General features: G+C 31.5%; 3 protein-coding genes across 5 annotated transcripts; all 3 read right to left on the reverse strand.

The window, feature by feature from the left end:
* Nucleotides 1–128: 128 nt before the first annotated feature.
* On the reverse strand, nt 129–3,756 carry LOC114174092 (gamma carbonic anhydrase 1, mitochondrial-like). 2 transcript variants are annotated; one of them, XM_028058844.2, is made up of 6 exons: nt 3,734–3,756; nt 3,392–3,611; nt 3,155–3,298; nt 1,235–1,360; nt 992–1,143; nt 129–741 (listed from the first exon to the last, which is right to left on the reverse strand). In XM_028058844.2, the coding sequence occupies exons 2-6, from the start codon at nt 3,504–3,506 to the stop codon at nt 466–468; spliced, it is 813 nt and encodes a 270-aa protein (XP_027914645.1). In that variant the 5' UTR covers nt 3,507–3,611; nt 3,734–3,756; the 3' UTR covers nt 129–465. The 2 variants fall into 2 exon arrangements, with proteins under 2 accessions (XP_027914645.1, XP_027914642.1); XM_028058841.2 differs by lacking the exon at nt 3,734–3,756 and adding an exon at nt 3,704–3,722.
* Nucleotides 3,757–6,778: 3,022 nt separating this feature from the next.
* On the reverse strand, nt 6,779–9,999 carry PPA2 (pyrophosphorylase 2). Of its 2 annotated transcripts, none has more exons than XM_028058885.2 (9): nt 9,780–9,999; nt 9,246–9,382; nt 9,055–9,083; nt 8,626–8,691; nt 8,348–8,455; nt 8,190–8,255; nt 7,586–7,706; nt 7,215–7,296; nt 6,779–7,107 (listed from the first exon to the last, which is right to left on the reverse strand). In XM_028058885.2, the coding sequence occupies exons 2-9, from the start codon at nt 9,370–9,372 to the stop codon at nt 7,065–7,067; spliced, it is 642 nt and encodes a 213-aa protein (XP_027914686.1). In that variant the 5' UTR covers nt 9,373–9,382; nt 9,780–9,999; the 3' UTR covers nt 6,779–7,064. The 2 variants fall into 2 exon arrangements, with proteins under 2 accessions (XP_027914686.1, XP_027914687.1); XM_028058886.2 differs by having other exon boundaries at nt 9,646–9,780.
* Nucleotides 10,000–11,291: 1,292 nt separating this feature from the next.
* LOC114173129 (uncharacterized) lies at nt 11,292–15,354 on the reverse strand. Its single transcript, XM_028057358.2, has 11 exons — nt 14,008–15,354; nt 13,612–13,722; nt 13,503–13,535; nt 13,192–13,369; nt 12,917–13,098; nt 12,635–12,771; nt 12,457–12,552; nt 12,295–12,364; nt 12,139–12,213; nt 11,915–11,960; nt 11,292–11,630 (listed from the first exon to the last, which is right to left on the reverse strand). The coding sequence occupies exons 1-11, from the start codon at nt 15,136–15,138 to the stop codon at nt 11,569–11,571; spliced, it is 2,121 nt and encodes a 706-aa protein (XP_027913159.1). The 5' UTR covers nt 15,139–15,354; the 3' UTR covers nt 11,292–11,568.
* Nucleotides 15,355–17,569: the final 2,215 nt, after the last annotated feature.

Consider the following 17,569-nt stretch of genomic DNA (forward strand, 5'->3'; position numbering starts at 1 on the left):
CAATTTTAACTTTATAAAATTAACATAAATTAAATTCATTTTTATATTAGATATCAGTATGTTTAAATTATATTTGATTTTATAACTATTTTTAAATACATAAATAGTTTATATTGAAATGCATGGCATGAGACAGAAAAAAAAATATTATAATCTATGAAAGTACTGGTTCATCCGGCATATCTGAACTGATATCTTTATTTTAAAATACATTCCCAACAGCAAGTAAACTGCAGATGTGTCCATGGATGACTGTAAAACTAACTATTGCCAAACTGTTGAATTGCGGTCATTATCCAGAAACAAAAAGTAAGGCTTCTTATTAAGCACAGAGATGAATAAAGTCACGTGCAGCATGTGTTGCCATTTGAGATAACAGTGTGAGCTCTCCAAACTTTTAGGAAACAAACGCAGCCATTCTCCGGAAAATCGAACATTAAAGATACTAGAAAAAAAAGAAAGAAATTAAGCCTTGGGAGCTTTGTCTAGCAAAACATTATCCTTAAGGTTAAGCTCTGCGGGCGTTTCTTGACCACCACCTAGTATGGAATCATATTCCTCCCCATGAGGAGCAAATTTCTTGTGAAGAACTTTTACAAATTCGGTCTCCTCAAGTTCTTTTGCATTTTCAGCAGCATGAGCCTGAGCCAAATTGGAATAATTCAAGGCAGATTGTGAGAAGAAGGTCATTTCATCTTCTGTGAGCTTTCTCAGGAACTTTGCTGGATTACCTCCCCAAACCTGCAAGTAAAAGTAGTCTTTCAGTTTAAAGATACAAAGACCATCTCATGCCTGATATAAATAAATAAGATGAAGACCTTTTGAATCATCCATTTAAATTTAGGCCTGAGTGGTTAGACAACTTCCATTGATAACTCTAATCAATCATAACACGTGTAACTTCATTTAATTTAAATATTCAAGAGACAGAGAGAGCAGAACAAAGCACATGCCCATTCTCTTCAAAGGGAAACAGAAGGTTCATACAAACCTCTCCATAAGGAATCCTCGTATTCTGCCTTACAAGGGCTCCAGCAGCAACCATGGCATGTTTCTCAACATACACACCATCAAGCAAGGTTGCACCCATGCCAATAAATGCCTCATCCTCAACAGTACATCCTTGTAACACAGCACTATGACCTATGATCACAGTGTGGAAACCTTATATAGAGTTCATACTAAAACAATGCTTAAGTCATTCACGAAATAATAATTCATCACATTCACTCACCTACAGTAACATTATCTCCAATGACTGTTGGTAAGACTTTTCCAGTTAAATTAGACTTGGCAACATGAACAAGAGAATTGTCTTGTATATTAGTTCCAGATCCAATAACTATGCCGTTAACATCACCTTCACACAAAGCATAATGTTCAGAGAGAGGTATAAAACAGCGAGAGAAGCACAAATATTGGAAAGAGGAAGCTGGGAAACATCAGTACTCAACTCTCTGATATATTAAGTATGCAATATGCAGGTAAATGATTATGAGTACATGCGTATAGCATAGCAAACAGAGAGGTACAACAGTTGCCTCTCACACTCCATTGGAATGTGAGTTGAAGCAACGAAAAATGAATAAGGAAACAAACGTCTGGTCCATACTATCTTACTCAGAAAGCAAAAGGAAATGCATAGAAACTTAACGGGCGATTGGTTATGCTTTTGATAATTAATTCTTAATGAACATGATTTATTAAAGTAAGTCTGAGTAAATGTGAGCTTCGAGTAATGTGATTTTTGGTTTAGATTAAAGATATTCGAAAATTGGTTTAGATACAAAATACAGCTGGGAAACTTGCAATAAAAATTGATTTTAGACAAGTAATCGCACAAAATGGAGTTTAAGGTGCATACACATACACACTATTATGTAGGCGTCTTTAGTATTGCAATTCGTTAATTTGAAATAAAATGCACAACATGAGGTCTTAGAAAATGAATTAATATAACAGTCACATATAAAGCAAAAAACAAAAAGATACAAATAAGAGAAGTAATTCATAATGCAACACAAGTTTGACCTACAACAAATGTAACAACATTGACAGGAAACGGAACTACGTAAACTAATCTTCAACTATTTTTTTCTGTTATGATGTTAATATTCAAAACATTGATATAAGAAATATATATTTAATGAAAAAAAAAAAGATTTAAGTTCAGCAATTTTAGCCATCTTTGCCTTGTGATCTGTACGTGTCTCATTTGTCACTTCAATATATCATTATTATCTTTGTCTTGTAGTATATGACATTGTGGAACTGAAGGGACGTCACGTCACCTTTCTGGTCTTCAGGTTATTGTAAACTAAATTAATGTTGACGCCAAGGATTTGGAACCACAAGCTTGAAAGGTATACATGGGACAGACATGATGACTCACATTAGTGTTGATGCAAAAGCTATCGCTAATGAAATCAATTAGACTAGAGTCTAAAACTTGGGTTGGAATCAGGTTCACCACATAAACGTGGATCCAAGCATACCCTGGGCAAGAAATGAATTTGTAATTCCGTGATTGAAGGTGAGTGTTCGGATATAATAGAGATACACTTACACATTTTGGTCCAGTTTGAATAAATTTCTCAATTGGTGCTTACAGAAAAAGAAAAGGAAGAAAAAAAATGAAAGAAGCTTATCCATAAGCTACAACTAACTTTTACATAAACAAATTTATTAAAATCCTCCCAAATTAGCTTTTCCAAAACCTTATTTTAACATACGGGAGAAGTCGATGACATTTATTGTTTCTCGTAAGAGCAGAAAAGTTTATTAGAAGATACTATTTGAAGGAAAAAGCTCACTTCAGAAGAAGCCTTGCAAAAATTTTACGTTTCCGTTAAGCAAGTAAAATACCAATCTCTCACCAGCCACACTTCTCCTAACACGTGCATTTCAGACAAATACAAATACTGATAGTGTGCCCGTAAGGCCGAATCTCTGAACATTACAATTCCAGCAATTGAATGAGAACCCAAAATCACTTAAAACGGTTTCACATTCCTGTAGTTGTATCAAACAAGTGTAAACTAGGCATTCATTTGTAATCCTATACGTTCCCGGGAAGGCTAATCTCAGACGAAGTAAACAAACCCTAATCACTGAAAATAAAATTTGGAAACAGCGTGATGGTGGTAGGGTTTACCTCTGAGAACACATCCATACCAAATGGAGGAAGCTGGGCCAACGTGAACATCGCCGAGGAGGGAGGCACTGGGGGCCACAAACGCATCCTTGTGAACGGAAGGATATTTGTCGAAGAGATTCATCAGAGGTCGATGCCTAGACACTGTAAATTTGAAATCGAGATAAGAAACATTGAAGATTGAAATGAAACCCTAATTAAATGGAAATGAAAATGAAAAATTGAAGGAATTCGTACGCTGTTCTTGGAAGAGGTAGTTGCCTTGGAGGCGTGAGCCAAGGCGATCGATGGCTTGGCCGGTCTCTCGGATCCAAAATCCGACGGCGTAGAAAGCTCTGCCCAAGGTTCCCATTCTGCTGTTGCTAGTGGTTCTGGCACTGCCGCTTCACTTCTACTCCGATCTTCTCTTCTCTCTCTTTTTCTTCTGTTCTTCTCTCTTCACTCGCACCTCTAATTTCTGGAAAACATTTTCAATATTTACATCAATTTTGTATAAGACCAAATAAATAAATTAAAAACCACTTCCATAGATTTAGAAATTTGATTTACCTTTTCAACAACAAAAAAAGAGAGACTCACCTTCTTACAAGCATATTTTCTGTTTGTTTGAAATTAATACTGTAGTGTTGTGTTTTAAGAAAATGTAAATAAATGCCACTTATTCCGTTTTACTAAAACAAATTAAATATGCATCATTACTGAGTAACTTTAGGAAGTGAGATAAAGTATGAAACAATTATAAATTCAACTTTAATTTTAAAAATTAACGTGAAATATTTCACGTTTTTACACTAAAGATATATTTTAACTAAAGTTGAATCGACTTTTATTTTTAACAATGTTTTTCATTTACATGATAAAAAAGCAACTTTTAATAATGTATATTAAAAAAAATTATCTATCCATAACATTAGACTTTTAAGTTGTGTTTGGATATTCATTTGTAATTTTTTTTAAGCAGAAAATTCAGCTTTCAAAACATAATATGTAGAAAGAAGAGAAGGAGTGGATTGTTGTTCTATTAATTTCAAACTAAGCTCTAAGCATACACTTAATCAGTCTTATACACATTCTAGAGGGAAAAAATTATTTACTAAACAATTAACGGGTCTTACTGAAAATTGCCCTTTATAGTATTTGAATCACACCAAAAAGTAGGAGGACATCGATCAATCAATATATATATATATATATATATATATATATATATATATATATATATATATATATATATATATATATATATATATATATATATTTTAAATATTAACTAAATTATAATTTATTAAATTAAAAACTATGAAAATGTATGAAGACTATTATGCATTTTTATCTATAACAATAATAAAGAGTATTCCTTCTTTTATGTCCATATTTCAAAATATCAATTTTATTCTTTAAAATATAATTATTTATTAAATTTTTAGAAATTGACTATTGTTTTTATAAACTTTTTTTCTCTATTTATCAACAATTATTCTTTCATCTTTTCTTATATATTTCATTTTATTTTTAATAAATATTATTTTATTTTATATATTAATTTAATAACATCATATTATCATCACTTATTAATATAATATCATGCATATTTAAAAAATGCATCGCGTCTTTGTGGACGCTAGTTAAAATAAAGAAAGTAATTTGAGAAGACGTCTAGCTATAGATATACGCATATAAAATTTAAGAAAAGAAAAGACTTTTTTTCCTGATAATATATATATATATATATATATATATATATATATATATATAATATATAATTAGTTTATTTAAAAAATGTTATTACCATAAATTTATTTTAGAGAATTAAACGGATTTCCCATATTAAAAAAATGGATTCTTAAGTTAATATCAATTAACACTACTACTTATTTTCTTGAATCATAGAACCTATTTCACAACTTATATAAACTATAATGTATAGAGAATCTATTTAACAAATAGTTCTATTAAACAACATTATTATAGTTAACATTAACATTAACTTTTAAATATGCTTCTTCTCTCCTTAAATGAAACTTAGGAGAGTAGGACCTATTTGAAATTTGAAACTTCATAAAATAATTGTTATAAGATCATATTAAAAAGAATAATAAATATATAAGAAGTTGTAAAATATTTAAATGTTAAAATTTAGTAAATGATTTTGTGATTGAGTTATCTTGAGTATTTTTAATGGTTTAATTAAGTTTTAAATATTTCACAAATTTAAGAACTTTTAGTGATTTAATTAAGTTTTAAATTCTCGTATATTTATATATTATCAATACAATTTTTACAATTTTTAACGAGTTTATGTCATTTAATTTTGTTCCTTGAATGAATTAGGTGATTGTTATTCTATCTCGTTCTCTTACCCGTTTTTATGTGTTAATTTTTTTTAGAAATTATAGATATAAAATAATATAGAAACAATAAAAATTATTTATTATCTTACATTAATCACAATATTATTTTATATTAATAATATTATTTTATATTAATCATATTATTTTATATTAATCACAAAACTCACATCTCTTATAACACGTAACACGTAGAGACAAGAAAGTAAGTTGACAAATAAAATGACAATCACTTTTCTTCTCAGCAAACAAAAGAATTTGTAGAATTTCAATTAAAAACAATTTTACAAATACTCAACTAAGAATATCCAAATTTATCTATAACTAAAAACTTAATTAAGTCATTTTTAATTAAATCCCTATCAATTTTTTGTATTAAGTACTCCAAATTTATATATTTTTTATATGCGGATTTCTTGTTTAATTTTTCAATATATTGTTATCTTTTGTCATATCAATTTGTTTACTTGTCTCCATGTAGAGAAATGTGAAGTTACATTGTCAACACAAAATGATTTTAGCATAAACTGAAATGATAAATGATTTGAAAAAGTTTCATCAATAGTGGTAATTAAGATAATCTCTTGATCTTTATAAGTGATGATGTGAAAATTAAAAAAAAAAAAACATGACAATTTCGTTTCATAACACACCTTTAATAAAAACAATAAAAATCATTCATTAAATATTCTCACATTTCTTAACATATGAATATAAATAAATTAGATGACAAAACAACATAAAAATCATATTCCCCCAACAACATTAAATAATATATACTAAGTTAAAAGTATAAAATTTGTAAGTATTTTATAAATTCAAAAATCTAATAAGCCTTCAATTAAAAATCTTCAAATTTAATATCTGTTTCCGTTATTTAAGAAATCAGCAAAAAGACCTTTGAGTGTAAAAAAAATTGGAATCTAAAATAATCTCATTTCATTTGGATAGAGGTAATGGACTATTAAAATTAATTGTGATAAAACTTAATTGGTAAAAAGCAGGCGTTTCTTTTAACTTTCCCATGATGAACATGTTTGTAAAATGAATTTCGTCAAAGTTTCAAAAGCATACGTATTTTTAAACGTCAGAATGTACTATTTTCAGATTTGTTTTTTTTAAAAATTAACTTTCTCAAATCTAATCCAAATTGAGTTGAAGTTAAAGACCAGTATGCGTGTTTTTGGAGACCCGCATACATCGCAAGCCCATATTTTTTCTGTCAAATTTAAAGAGAAAACGCAGAAACCATTATTTGTAGCTTCTAGAGAGAAAGTAAAATCAAACATGCACTAAAATTAGGAATTTGCTTATCCGAAAACTCATAGGGTTAATTGACAGATAAGCTTTCAGGAATAGAGGCTTCAATACTTGAATCAAGTTCATTATTTTGTGGCACTACCAACGCATCTCAAAGCAGGAGTTACTTGACACTGTTGTGTCAAGAGCCGAGCAGCACAAGTGCCATAACAATATGAAATCACAATGTTTAAGAAGTTGCATTCAAATTGCACACAATTGATTGGAGGTCACTGAAATTGGGTGTTGAGTTTCTAAAGAAGTTAGTGCCTCAAGCTCTCAACTATATAAGCAGCATACAAGTCCCTGCAAAAGAAAACACCCATTTTAAAACATAAAATAAGCATTCAAAATTAGTGCCAAGTAACCAGAAATAGACACAAAATCTGAGTCGAGGAAGGAAAGTAGCTTACATGGAGTATTTGATGGCATCAACAGCAGCTTCAGATGGTAGAAAGTCCTCAACGTCAACCTTTTTGTTTTCATTTTTCTTGTCTAGTGTGGCAAGTTAAGGATACTAGCAGAAAACTAGGGGATGTGGCATCATTAGAAGAGAATCACTTAACAGTCCTAAAAATACCTATGGAAGATTTAGTGTGTCTGGTTATAATCCATTAGACACTCCTTGCGAGAGTGACAAGATAGAAAATCTGAAAGTAACAAGTTTTTATATTGGCCAAATTTTCTTTGGGTTCTATTCTAAGAGAGAAACTAATTGTCAATCACCACGTATTGAGATGCATGTGGTTACTGGTTTAACGTGTAAATGCAAATAATAGGATACATTCCTCAAAAAATCTTCTGATTTCAGCTAACCGATGGGGAGGAAGCTCCTTGATGTCCGTGTAATGACGGAACTCAGGGTCATCAGCACAAACTGCTATGATCTTGTCATCCCTCTCACCCTGTAGTAGAAATAATAATAAAACAAAATTTGTTCAAAGTTCTACTAATTGGTGACAAAACTATTCAAATTGTGTGATGTCCAGAGGCAAGTGAATTATAAAGTGAACAAAAATTGCTGTTCCCTACACTCTTGTTGACATAAATTTATCAATGTTCCTTGCAACCTACAATTTTATTTCGTTGCTCCCAAGGAATGAATCTCCTTCTCAATCTGACACTCCCAGCTAAAAATGGACTAGGGTTCGAAAGGTTAACGGTAACAAATTTCACCATGTCATATCAACTACATGGTAGTGCGTGGTTTTGTTCATCATTTCAATAGACTTCGATGTTCAATACACTAGTACTTGCAGGGAAGCAAACAACTAACTAATATAGCCTCTCTTTTTTTCACAGAATAGACCCTCTCACCCTCACTTCTATTTTATTGTCCAATGAAAATCTTAGTGAAAAACAGAAAGCGAGGACAAGACAACTTTTACCTGGTCAATCATGGGCATTAGTCCTATAGCGCGAGCACGGAGGAAGGTACCAGGAAGTACGGGCTCCTTCTCAGAACAAAAGTTCAAATTTTAATACAGTTGATATTTTGGCCAGAAATTTCTGCTAAGTATCAAGAACAAATAAAATTTAAGCATACCTGCATTAGAACCAGCACGTCCATAGGATCACTGTCTTCACAAATGGTTCTTGGGATAAAACCATAGTTGTGCGGATAGACAACAGATGAGTAAAGAATCCGATCAACCTAAGTTGTTCAGCTCTCTCGTTAGTATGTTATTTATGCTTCATTACATACAGACAGGTAGCAGTGATAAGTTTGGAAACGGTAAATGCAACCCCTTTAGAAGAAAGTCTTTCATCTTTTTCAAACACATCAAAGCATATGGAATGAAAGTAAGAAAATCGAAACCACACCTTGATAAGTCCACTTTTCTTGTCCAACTCATACTTGACCTTACTGCCTTTGCCAATTTCAACCACCTGCCATGGGAATTGATGTATTTCTCTATGAAAAATCGTTGGGAAACAAGAGTTCAATGAAATAATCTGTGCAGGCAAAATGTAAGATTCTAAGTTCCAATCTGTTGTTGAGATCGCTTTATTTAATCACAGCCTCATCTCAAGTATAAAAGGAGGATTTCGTTATCATCGTATCCTTGTTAAAGCTAAAGTACTTATTTTCTAGCTGCATTCACCAAATCTGTAATATTTGAATGATTGCCAAAAAGAACTTCATATAAACCCTGACAACTCAGATGACCATGATGTTGCAAGATGCGTCCTGATAAGGATTCTTTATTTTTTCTAAGATTTGCGAAAAGTTACAAAAGAGTAACAGCTTACACAGTTGAAAACTGATGGAGCTCCAGGCCCTGCATGTAGAAAAACATGTTTCAGTCCAAATATATATATTTTTTTGAAGAGAAATTCTTGAATCACAATAATTTGCTCTTCACCTAGGAGAAAACAAATAAAACAGTTCTTTTTTTCCTAATTAAAGTGAGCCCCCAAAAAATCGTAAAAAGTTGGTGTACCAATCTCTAGGTCATGCCAGGGGTGAGCAGCAACAGTTCTCCGTGATAGAGAAGAAAGTATTCTTTCATTGAGCTTTGGGTGAGGTAAATCCGAATTCCATGCACTTGAATCTTCATGGTGAGCCATATCGACTTAACTACATAATCACCAAAAGCATCACACACACAGGCACAAAGAAGACACTATTAGTCCGAATCATTTCCATCAAAACAACAATCAGAAGAATCCACCTCGTTTCTTAACAAGATTGATTCCAAAAGACATAGGAATCTGTGTGTACAAGGTATATAGTGACATGAAAAAACCAATTCAATTAGACGTAGCTAACTAATAGAGCATCAGGTTGAAAAAAGAGCCCGGGACCTCAAAAAATAGCATTATTTGCAAAATGGTGATTACTTTTTTTCAGGTCTACTACACTTGTTGCATTAGATCATGAAACAAAAGAAGGAGCATAACAATAAAGGAGGGCGAAACAGAGAATAAAGTGCGAATCATAAAAAGGAAAGAAGAGAAATTGCAGCAGAGTGAACCTTTTGCCTTATTGGGGTCCAAAGGGTTAAGGAACTTGTGAGACAGACAGAGATAGAGACAGATATAGAGAGAGACCGGGAGGTGATGGGTGAAGGTATGAAACAAGCGAAGAATATATATCAGGTAATCTATGTATCAATCGCACGGTTCAGCAACCAGTCGTGGAGTGAATCTGTGTCGTATGATTAAAGTGGGCTTTCATCAGACGGCTACTGATTATAACATAATATTTGAATTTCAGACAACGTCACCGCGTGGTCTTGTCTGTTTTCACCGCTGGCTGCTGCCAAACTATCATAAGGATCTTTTTCCTTTCCTCTGTGCTGCCTGCTCAAAAAAATATTTTTAAATCAAATTATTGATAATTAAGTCACGTGTGTAAATATACTATAAGTCTATAAAATATATTTAATTTATAAATTAAATAAATAAAAATTTCAGTTTATCAAATTAGAGATTTATATCAGACTAAAAAGTTAAGAAGTGATCAAATATACGTTGAAAAATGCAAACAGTGATCTAAAGTTACGTGTACGAGAGTCACGCAAAACCACCCTCTACCAAATTAGAGAAAGAAAACGCGTTTGTTGACTACTCAGACCTAGTTATAGTACAATCATGTATATTTTTCTCTTGGAAGCAGTTTGACTGATAATCGTAAATATATTTATTTTTTCAACAAAAATCTATTTATTAAGTATAAAACTGATTTTAGTACGACGTTATTACTACAAAACAATAACTTTTAAAAGTGTAATTAAATCGCGAGTTACATAATAATACCACTTGTAAAAATATTAATTAATCCATTAATATTTTTCAAACTTTAAACATTTTATTTCTTTTAACTAAAAGGCATTTCTAACTTTTAATATGGTTATTTAAATTGAGAAAGTGATCTTGATATTCGTCTAACGCCAAGAAAAATTGAAATTACAATACAAGTAATTCGATTGTGACAAGTTCCAAAAAATTAGCCATATTGAGATGCTTTAATGAAAGATACATGTCTAACAAATATGCATTAGGATTATATTGCCCCACCTTCAATTATAGTGTTTCAAACACATGTGAGACCTATTATGAGGTATGCTAAAACTTTTTAGTAGAAGTTTAATTGTTAATTTTTTATGATAACTTTTTATTAATATTTTATTTTTAAAAGACATCTCAAGGAAAAATACGTATTTAAATTATTTTTAATCTTAAATGATATAAAACTATATAATATATTGAAATACTAATCATTAAATTTGGTAGAGTAACAAGTTAATTTAGGTAATATTAAATTTAGCATTCTCTAACTTTGATAACTATTAATCTGGTTCTAATCACTGTAATTAAGTTACTTTTTTGGTGTGTGATTAAGTTGTATTCTCAGATAATTAAGTTGTTACCACTATTTGTTATTTTTATTAGTGTGTAATTAAGTTAGAAGTACCATATTAATTAAAAAGAGATTATAAAATATTGTGTGCATGCATTTTACTGATGAGTATTACTCAAACATCTTACCAACAAAGTAGCTAATGGATTAAAGTTATGTATATTACTCTGCATAAAGTGGTATACTTTGCCAAAAATGTGGACAATTAGTTCCACATTTCTGAATATAAGACAAGAAATAGAATCTTATTTAAGTAATTTCCTTTCTGATCTCTACTACTTTTGACAGGGAACATAAGGAATCACATTCTTCAACTAAGACGTTATCAGTGCTGTTCGTATGATATTGACATTCTTAATTTTCTGAGTGATAATTCATCCTGTAATGACATCCATGTTAACCTACACATATTGCCGATTGCCAGAGTTTTTTCTGCACATGCCCATGAACTTGGCCACAAATTCTGCAGAGAAGAGCATGTTAGCCAATAATATTATATCATACACATGTTCTTTCTATCATTATGACATGCAATAAACGATAAAATTTAGATTTTCTGCTAGGTTTTTCTGTACGGTTTCTCTGTTGTACCTTTCTAAAATACATATGTGCACCAAACGATAACAGGAGAGAAATAGACAAAAAAAAAAAATTGTTACACAATTGTATGAATCATTGTATTGTATATGCAACGTTTCTCATTAATATCCTTAGTTATATGCAATTAGAAGGGTGATTTTGCCTTACCTTCTAACTTTAGTAAAGCTGTTATTCCTGATGGGAGTCTTCTGTCCTGTTCATTATAAACTTTGGTTACTGATTTCCCAAAAGACCAAACATAAAAGGGTGAAAGAGGTTGTCAAGAATTAGAATGGAAAGGGTAAGTAGCAAAGAGGTATGTTAAAAATGTGTCAAGTTCTGTTTTACAATTTACCATCACCTTCAGATAAACTATGGAGGGAGAAACTCACATAATAGGCATGCCAGTAGTATAGCTCCCTTTTTAAGCTAGCATCAATTCTTTTTAGGAGATGTTCTACGAGTTTCTGCATGTTTGAACAGAATGCACTTTATTCACTACTATTTTGATGACTTGAATAAATTATTTATGGACTCTTATTCGTTACCAGGAGGATCAATTTCGGCTGGACAAAATCCAAGAGAAGCATTTGAAATTTCCCTCGAATTGAGAGTAAGCTGATAAAACCATAACAAAATTTACATTAAAAACTTAAACCATATAATCTGATTGACAAATTTCAAGCTGTTAAGATAGAGAAATTTCTTGCCGTGAAAATGATGGATCAGCTAGAATCTCTGTGGCAACTTCTATTACGATCTCCTCCCATACAACTGAAATTGGTTGTTCTTCTGAAAATGGATAGCTGTCCATCATAGTACCCCATTTAGTCTATGGAGACAATTTTCTAGGAATGTTAAAGTAAATGTTCAGTCAGAAGCTCTTACTTGTGTGCTTTGCATGCTTCAAGAGCCATGATTGCTTTTCTGAGGTTCTGCTTAGATTTTGTAGCAATCTTAGCAGCAAAGTTCATGGACAGATCAAAATTCTCATTCTTTGCTATCTGCATAAGAACCTCAACAATCTGTACAGTTGAAGGTTAACGATTGTTAATTAATATTAATGTTCTAGATCATTTTATTTCTCCAATACAAGTGAAAAAAAAAATTCATGATTTGATATGTTGTAGATCGATGTTAACTTTTACATGTTCCAAAATTTATTCTTACTTCGTGAGTTTGAGGAGCATAAAGTTGTACAGTTTTGAACCGATTTTTCACAGGTCCAATGATGTCTGCATCATCTTCACAGCAGAGTACTAATTTGCATATATCAGAATAGCGGTCTACGATCCATTTGATAATGTGCTGGATGTTATCTACTGCTTTGTGGACATCATAAAGAACTATTACTGAAATCCAGAGAAACCAGCCACATTAGCTAGACTCACAGAAAGGATAAATCTATTTAGGAAGCTAGATAAACAAGTAATTAAGCTACTAACCTTTAAAATCTGACTTGAAATTAATATTGCTTACTTCAGGGGCAATGGCATATATATTGCTAATTTCTTTGATTAATCCCATTAAAGCATATTTAGCATTAGGTTCTGAGTTTACATCTAGCTCCATGTGATGAGGACTGGATGTTATGGGGACAGAGACTTTCTTAAGCCTTTGGTCCTGTCAATTTAGTGAAAATACTGTGACCAAAGGGATAGAAGATGCAACCTTTTGAAATAATTCTCATAAACGGTTTTTTAGTTTGTACCTATCACATATCAAAAGCTAAGGTAGAAAAGCGATAAATCTCTACCTGAATAGGGAAGTGTCTTAAATCATGAGACAGCTGCAAAAAGGGTCTAATAAAGTCAGGTTAGAAATACAAAACACGTCTGAAAGGAAAATTATGGGAAGAAACATACATTGCAACATGCATCACCATATATTTCTCGAAGAAGAGCCATTGCTAGCTCTCTTTTCCCGGAACCAGAGGGTCCTTTGAGCAAAATATGAGGGCAAGATCCATGAGACACCTGAAAAGTAAGATAGCTTGAGTCATAGTTATAAAATTTACAAGTACAGTATGAGAAGAAGACTAAACTATGCAATTCTTCAGGTGTTTTTGTTATTATTCTTCAATCAAAACTAGAGTTTCACACCAATAAAGTAATATTGAAAATCTGTACTGCAAGTTAGTTTAAGTTACTTAAAAATTTTCCAATTTTAATTGAAGAACATCGACAGAAGAAAAAACACTTTTTTAACTCTATGTCTAAGCTTTCTTCACATGTAAACTAAGATGTTTTGACTAGACATACCAATTCCTTGAGAAGTTGAGCTTCTTGTCTGTTGCAAATGAAGCCATTAAGTGAAGCAGGTTGGTGCTTATCTGCCAAGAATTGTGGGAGGCTTTCCACTACCACTGCTCTCTCAATGTAAGAAGATTCGTCAATAGGTCGACGTTCAGGAGATTTTCTAGTGGTTCTACAGTTACCTGTTCTCATGCAAGCAAACCATGTATCTTTCTGGTTCTTTTTTCTGTTAGCTGTGAATTTCCTCATGCTTGCAGTCGTTTTTCCACTACCTTCGCTTGTTACACTACTTGTCTTACCAGTGCCACTGCCCTTTCTACTTGTGGCAGCAGAATTCAAACCCATATTCATATTCATGTTAAGATCACTGTTATTTCCTTTGCTTTCAGATGGGGTTCTCGAGGAGTTCACCGTTGGCATTGGACTGAAATACTCACTCTGTTGGATGCGTTTCGGCAACGAAGAATTCCTCCCTTGCAAGACATTGCATTCACGAGAAAAGAAAAGGTCACCCGGTTGAATGGAATCAGTGCTTTCAAGCACTGATGAATAATCACTTCTGGGATCGTTAGATAGCTTCACCTGTGCTATCATTTCGTTGATTTTTCCAACCGAAGGCGTTTTGAAAGGAGAAACTTCTCTTTGCTTTAGAACAGTGTCATTGATTATCCCCCCATGGTTGCTCTCTTGAATCCTCAACCTGGGAGCAGTCACTGATCTCTTGTAGTGTGGCTTCTCAGTTCTTTGCTCCCTGAAAGGGGACACAGTTCTTCCAAGGTCAGGTCTCGGCAAGGGACTGATATTTCTGCGTGTATCCAAACCTGTTACCGGCGATGATGAAGCAGCAACATCTTCTGCTACGCGCAGCTTATAGGGTGATTTGCTATTGTGTCTTCTACGTGGAGCTGAAGTTGTTGAAGCTGATGAGATTTCATGTTCAACCCTGGAAGGGTGCCTTCTGTGTAGTGCCATGGGGCTTTTGTTCCGTTGTAAAGTGAAGTTTCTTCTTTCACGTTCGTGGCGTGGAATCTCTTGCCACTCGGTCTCAGTGTCCGATGGCTCGTAGCCACTACGTCCCTTCTTAGTTGAGTTTGGAGTCTGAGGAAATCGGTTATAATAAGGCGGTGACTGAGCCATCTCTGAACAATTTTTTTACCTGACCTTGATTGCGCTCAAACAGCAAGTGATGAAACTGGTGTTGTAGTTCTCTTAGGAACTGAAAGATTGGGGCGGAATCTCGTAAGAAGTAATGATATAGTGACAGAGAAAAAGACGAGTTTGATACTCTGAGACAATGCTACAAAAGGGTATCTTCCAACGCAAGGAAAAAAAAGAAGAATTGGGAACAGAAGCACGATGGTTTCGAAATGAGACGCATTGGTGACGATAATGACAACATGCTTGTAGGTGGGTAGATGAAAAAAATGTGTCGTTTAGGCCATTGACGTTTGTACGATGTTGTCGTTTTGTCCTCTGGCTTTGGGATGTTACGTGTTACAATTTTACATAGGAATTTCGAGCATCTTGTGAGGTGCCAGCATTTGGTGACGACATTACCCAATTTTACTTGGTTATCAACGTTGTTCTATCCTGGTCAATATGAGCTTAGTTAAATTCACCGATCGTTATGTTTAGTTAATTATGCTTTTATTTAACTTGATTGACTTGTTTATATATTAACTGTTCTCACAAAAGTTCAATGGACGGGAGGGATCCTTTGAGAGCCTTCCGTCTCCACATTGCTTGTTCGATCAAGAAAATAGCTGCAAAATTATTTCAACGCCCAAATTAAATGCTGTTCTTCAACTTTCATACATAGCACATCATATTTATACTATTTTTTTAATGGTTTTTCTCATACATAGACCTAGGGTAGACCCAAAGTTAAGTGAATTACTATACAGTGATATAATTTAATCTTGGTTATTTGTGGTTAACCAAGTGTGGTATTTTCAACCTTACTAAGCCCACAATCTTTTGGGCTTTCTTGGGCAGACTACTGTTTTGTTTAGGTTGTTTCACGACCAATTAAATCAGGTCCGTTATTGCTCGTTCTTTATTGTTAAAGTTCAAAATTTCAGGGAGATTTTTATCTTTGGAGGATTTCTTCTTCACCTCTAAAATTTTATAAAATCTCAAAAATACCTTTTGAATATTTGAGCGAAATCACGTAAATTACACTTCCAAACTTATTTCTAGATATCAACTTCCGATGAAAGGTACATTCGATTAAAATTTTAAACTTCCAAAATATAATATATATATATATATATATATATATATATATATTTTCACTTTTACTTTTTCTTTTAAATTTAAAGTTTAATTACTTTTAATTTTTTTTTACTTTTCAATATATTATAAAAAAATTTATATATATATATATATATATATATATATTAAGATTTTATTTTCAAAATACATATTAAAAATTATAAAATATATAAATTTAAAACAAAAATTACTTTAAAAAATATAAAATAAGTAAAAAAAATGTTAAAAAAATTTTAAAACATAAATTGAAAAATAATTCAAATTAAAATAATAAAACTTTAAATCGAAAAAAAATAAATATTTATTATTTTAATTTAAATTATTTTTTAATTTATAATAATTTTATTTATACAAATAATGTGTATATTATTTTATATTGAATTTTTAAAATTTTATTAAAATTTAAATATTTAATTTAATTTTTTTTTCTTTATACATTATTATATTTTTTAATTCAAATTTATTTTAATATAATTTGTTAAAAATTAATAAAAAAATAATTAAAAAATAATATATATATATATATATATATATATATATATATATATATATATATATATATATATATATATATATATCGACTTTCGGTATATTTTTTTTATATTTGGAAGTCCAAATTCTTTACATCAACTTTTGGAAACATTTTTATCAGAAGTCAATATCCAAAAGTAAATTTGGAAAATGCAATCTGTGTATTTTTCTTTAATTGGTCAAAGGGTAATTTTGAGTTTTAAAAAATGTTTGGAGGTGTAAGAAAAAAATCCCAATTTTAGTTATGTGGATTTTGATCTATTCTTTCCTAGCCCAAATTACATGGCCCAGACAGTGATACAGCCACTAATTTTCTCTCTTTAACTCACTCGCAATCATCTTTCAGGTGGTGTAATAGAAAAGTTAAGGTGTGAAATTTACTAGGTTATCATCTTTGGAGATTTTCAAAACCTCAAGTTTTGACATCACTTGTATTAAATGATGGAGGCTCCATGTCACTCCTACAATTTCTTTTATAGGAAAAATTTACTTTGACCACTGACTTTTTCAAGATCGTCTACCTTCAACTATTTTTAATATTTTATTTTATACGTAAATAATAATAATAATAATAATTATAATAATAATAATTATTATTATTATTATAATTATAAATGAAGTATTATAATAAAATAATTTTATGTTGTAAAGTAAATGTCGAAAGAAATGAGTGTTAAATGATCAGGACTTTTTTATATTTTGTACAAATTCTAAATTACATTTCTTATAAAAATTTATGAAAAATGAGAAAAAAGTTAAGAGA

The sequence above is a fragment of the Vigna unguiculata genome, chromosome 2 (genome assembly GCF_037176805.1).
Source record: "Vigna unguiculata cultivar grain cowpea cultivar isolate G323 ecotype 2 chromosome 2, ASM3717680v1, whole genome shotgun sequence".
Classification (NCBI taxonomy): Eukaryota; Viridiplantae; Streptophyta; class Magnoliopsida; order Fabales; family Fabaceae; genus Vigna; species Vigna unguiculata.

Excerpts from the sequence above, each read along its gene's own strand:
- LOC114174092 (XM_028058844.2), bottom strand. The coding sequence starts at position 3,506 with ATGGGAACCTTGGGCAGAGCTTTCTACGCCGTCGGATTTTGGATCCGA. Across the intron at positions 3,299-3,391 it reads CTACCTCTTCCAAGAACAGC|TGTCTAGGCATCGACCTCTG; the intron begins GTACGAATTCCT and ends TCAAATTTACAG. Across the intron at positions 1,361-3,154 it reads GTATGGATGTGTTCTCAGAG|GTGATGTTAACGGCATAGTT; the intron begins GTAAACCCTACC and ends CTTTGTGTGAAG.
- PPA2 (XM_028058885.2), bottom strand. The coding sequence starts at position 9,372 with ATGGCTCACCATGAAGATTCAAGTGCATGGAATTCGGATTTACCTCAC. Across the intron at positions 8,692-9,054 it reads CTCCATCAGTTTTCAACTGT|GTGGTTGAAATTGGCAAAGG; the intron begins GTAAGCTGTTAC and ends TTCCCATGGCAG. Across the intron at positions 7,108-7,214 it reads GATGCCATCAAATACTCCAT|GGACTTGTATGCTGCTTATA; the intron begins GTAAGCTACTTT and ends TTTCTTTTGCAG.
- LOC114173129 (XM_028057358.2), bottom strand. The coding sequence starts at position 15,138 with ATGGCTCAGTCACCGCCTTATTATAACCGATTTCCTCAGACTCCAAAC. Across the intron at positions 13,099-13,191 it reads TTTCAAGTCAGATTTTAAAG|TAATAGTTCTTTATGATGTC; the intron begins GTTAGTAGCTTA and ends TCTGGATTTCAG. Across the intron at positions 12,772-12,916 it reads ATGCTCCTCAAACTCACGAA|ATTGTTGAGGTTCTTATGCA; the intron begins GTAAGAATAAAT and ends TCAACTGTACAG.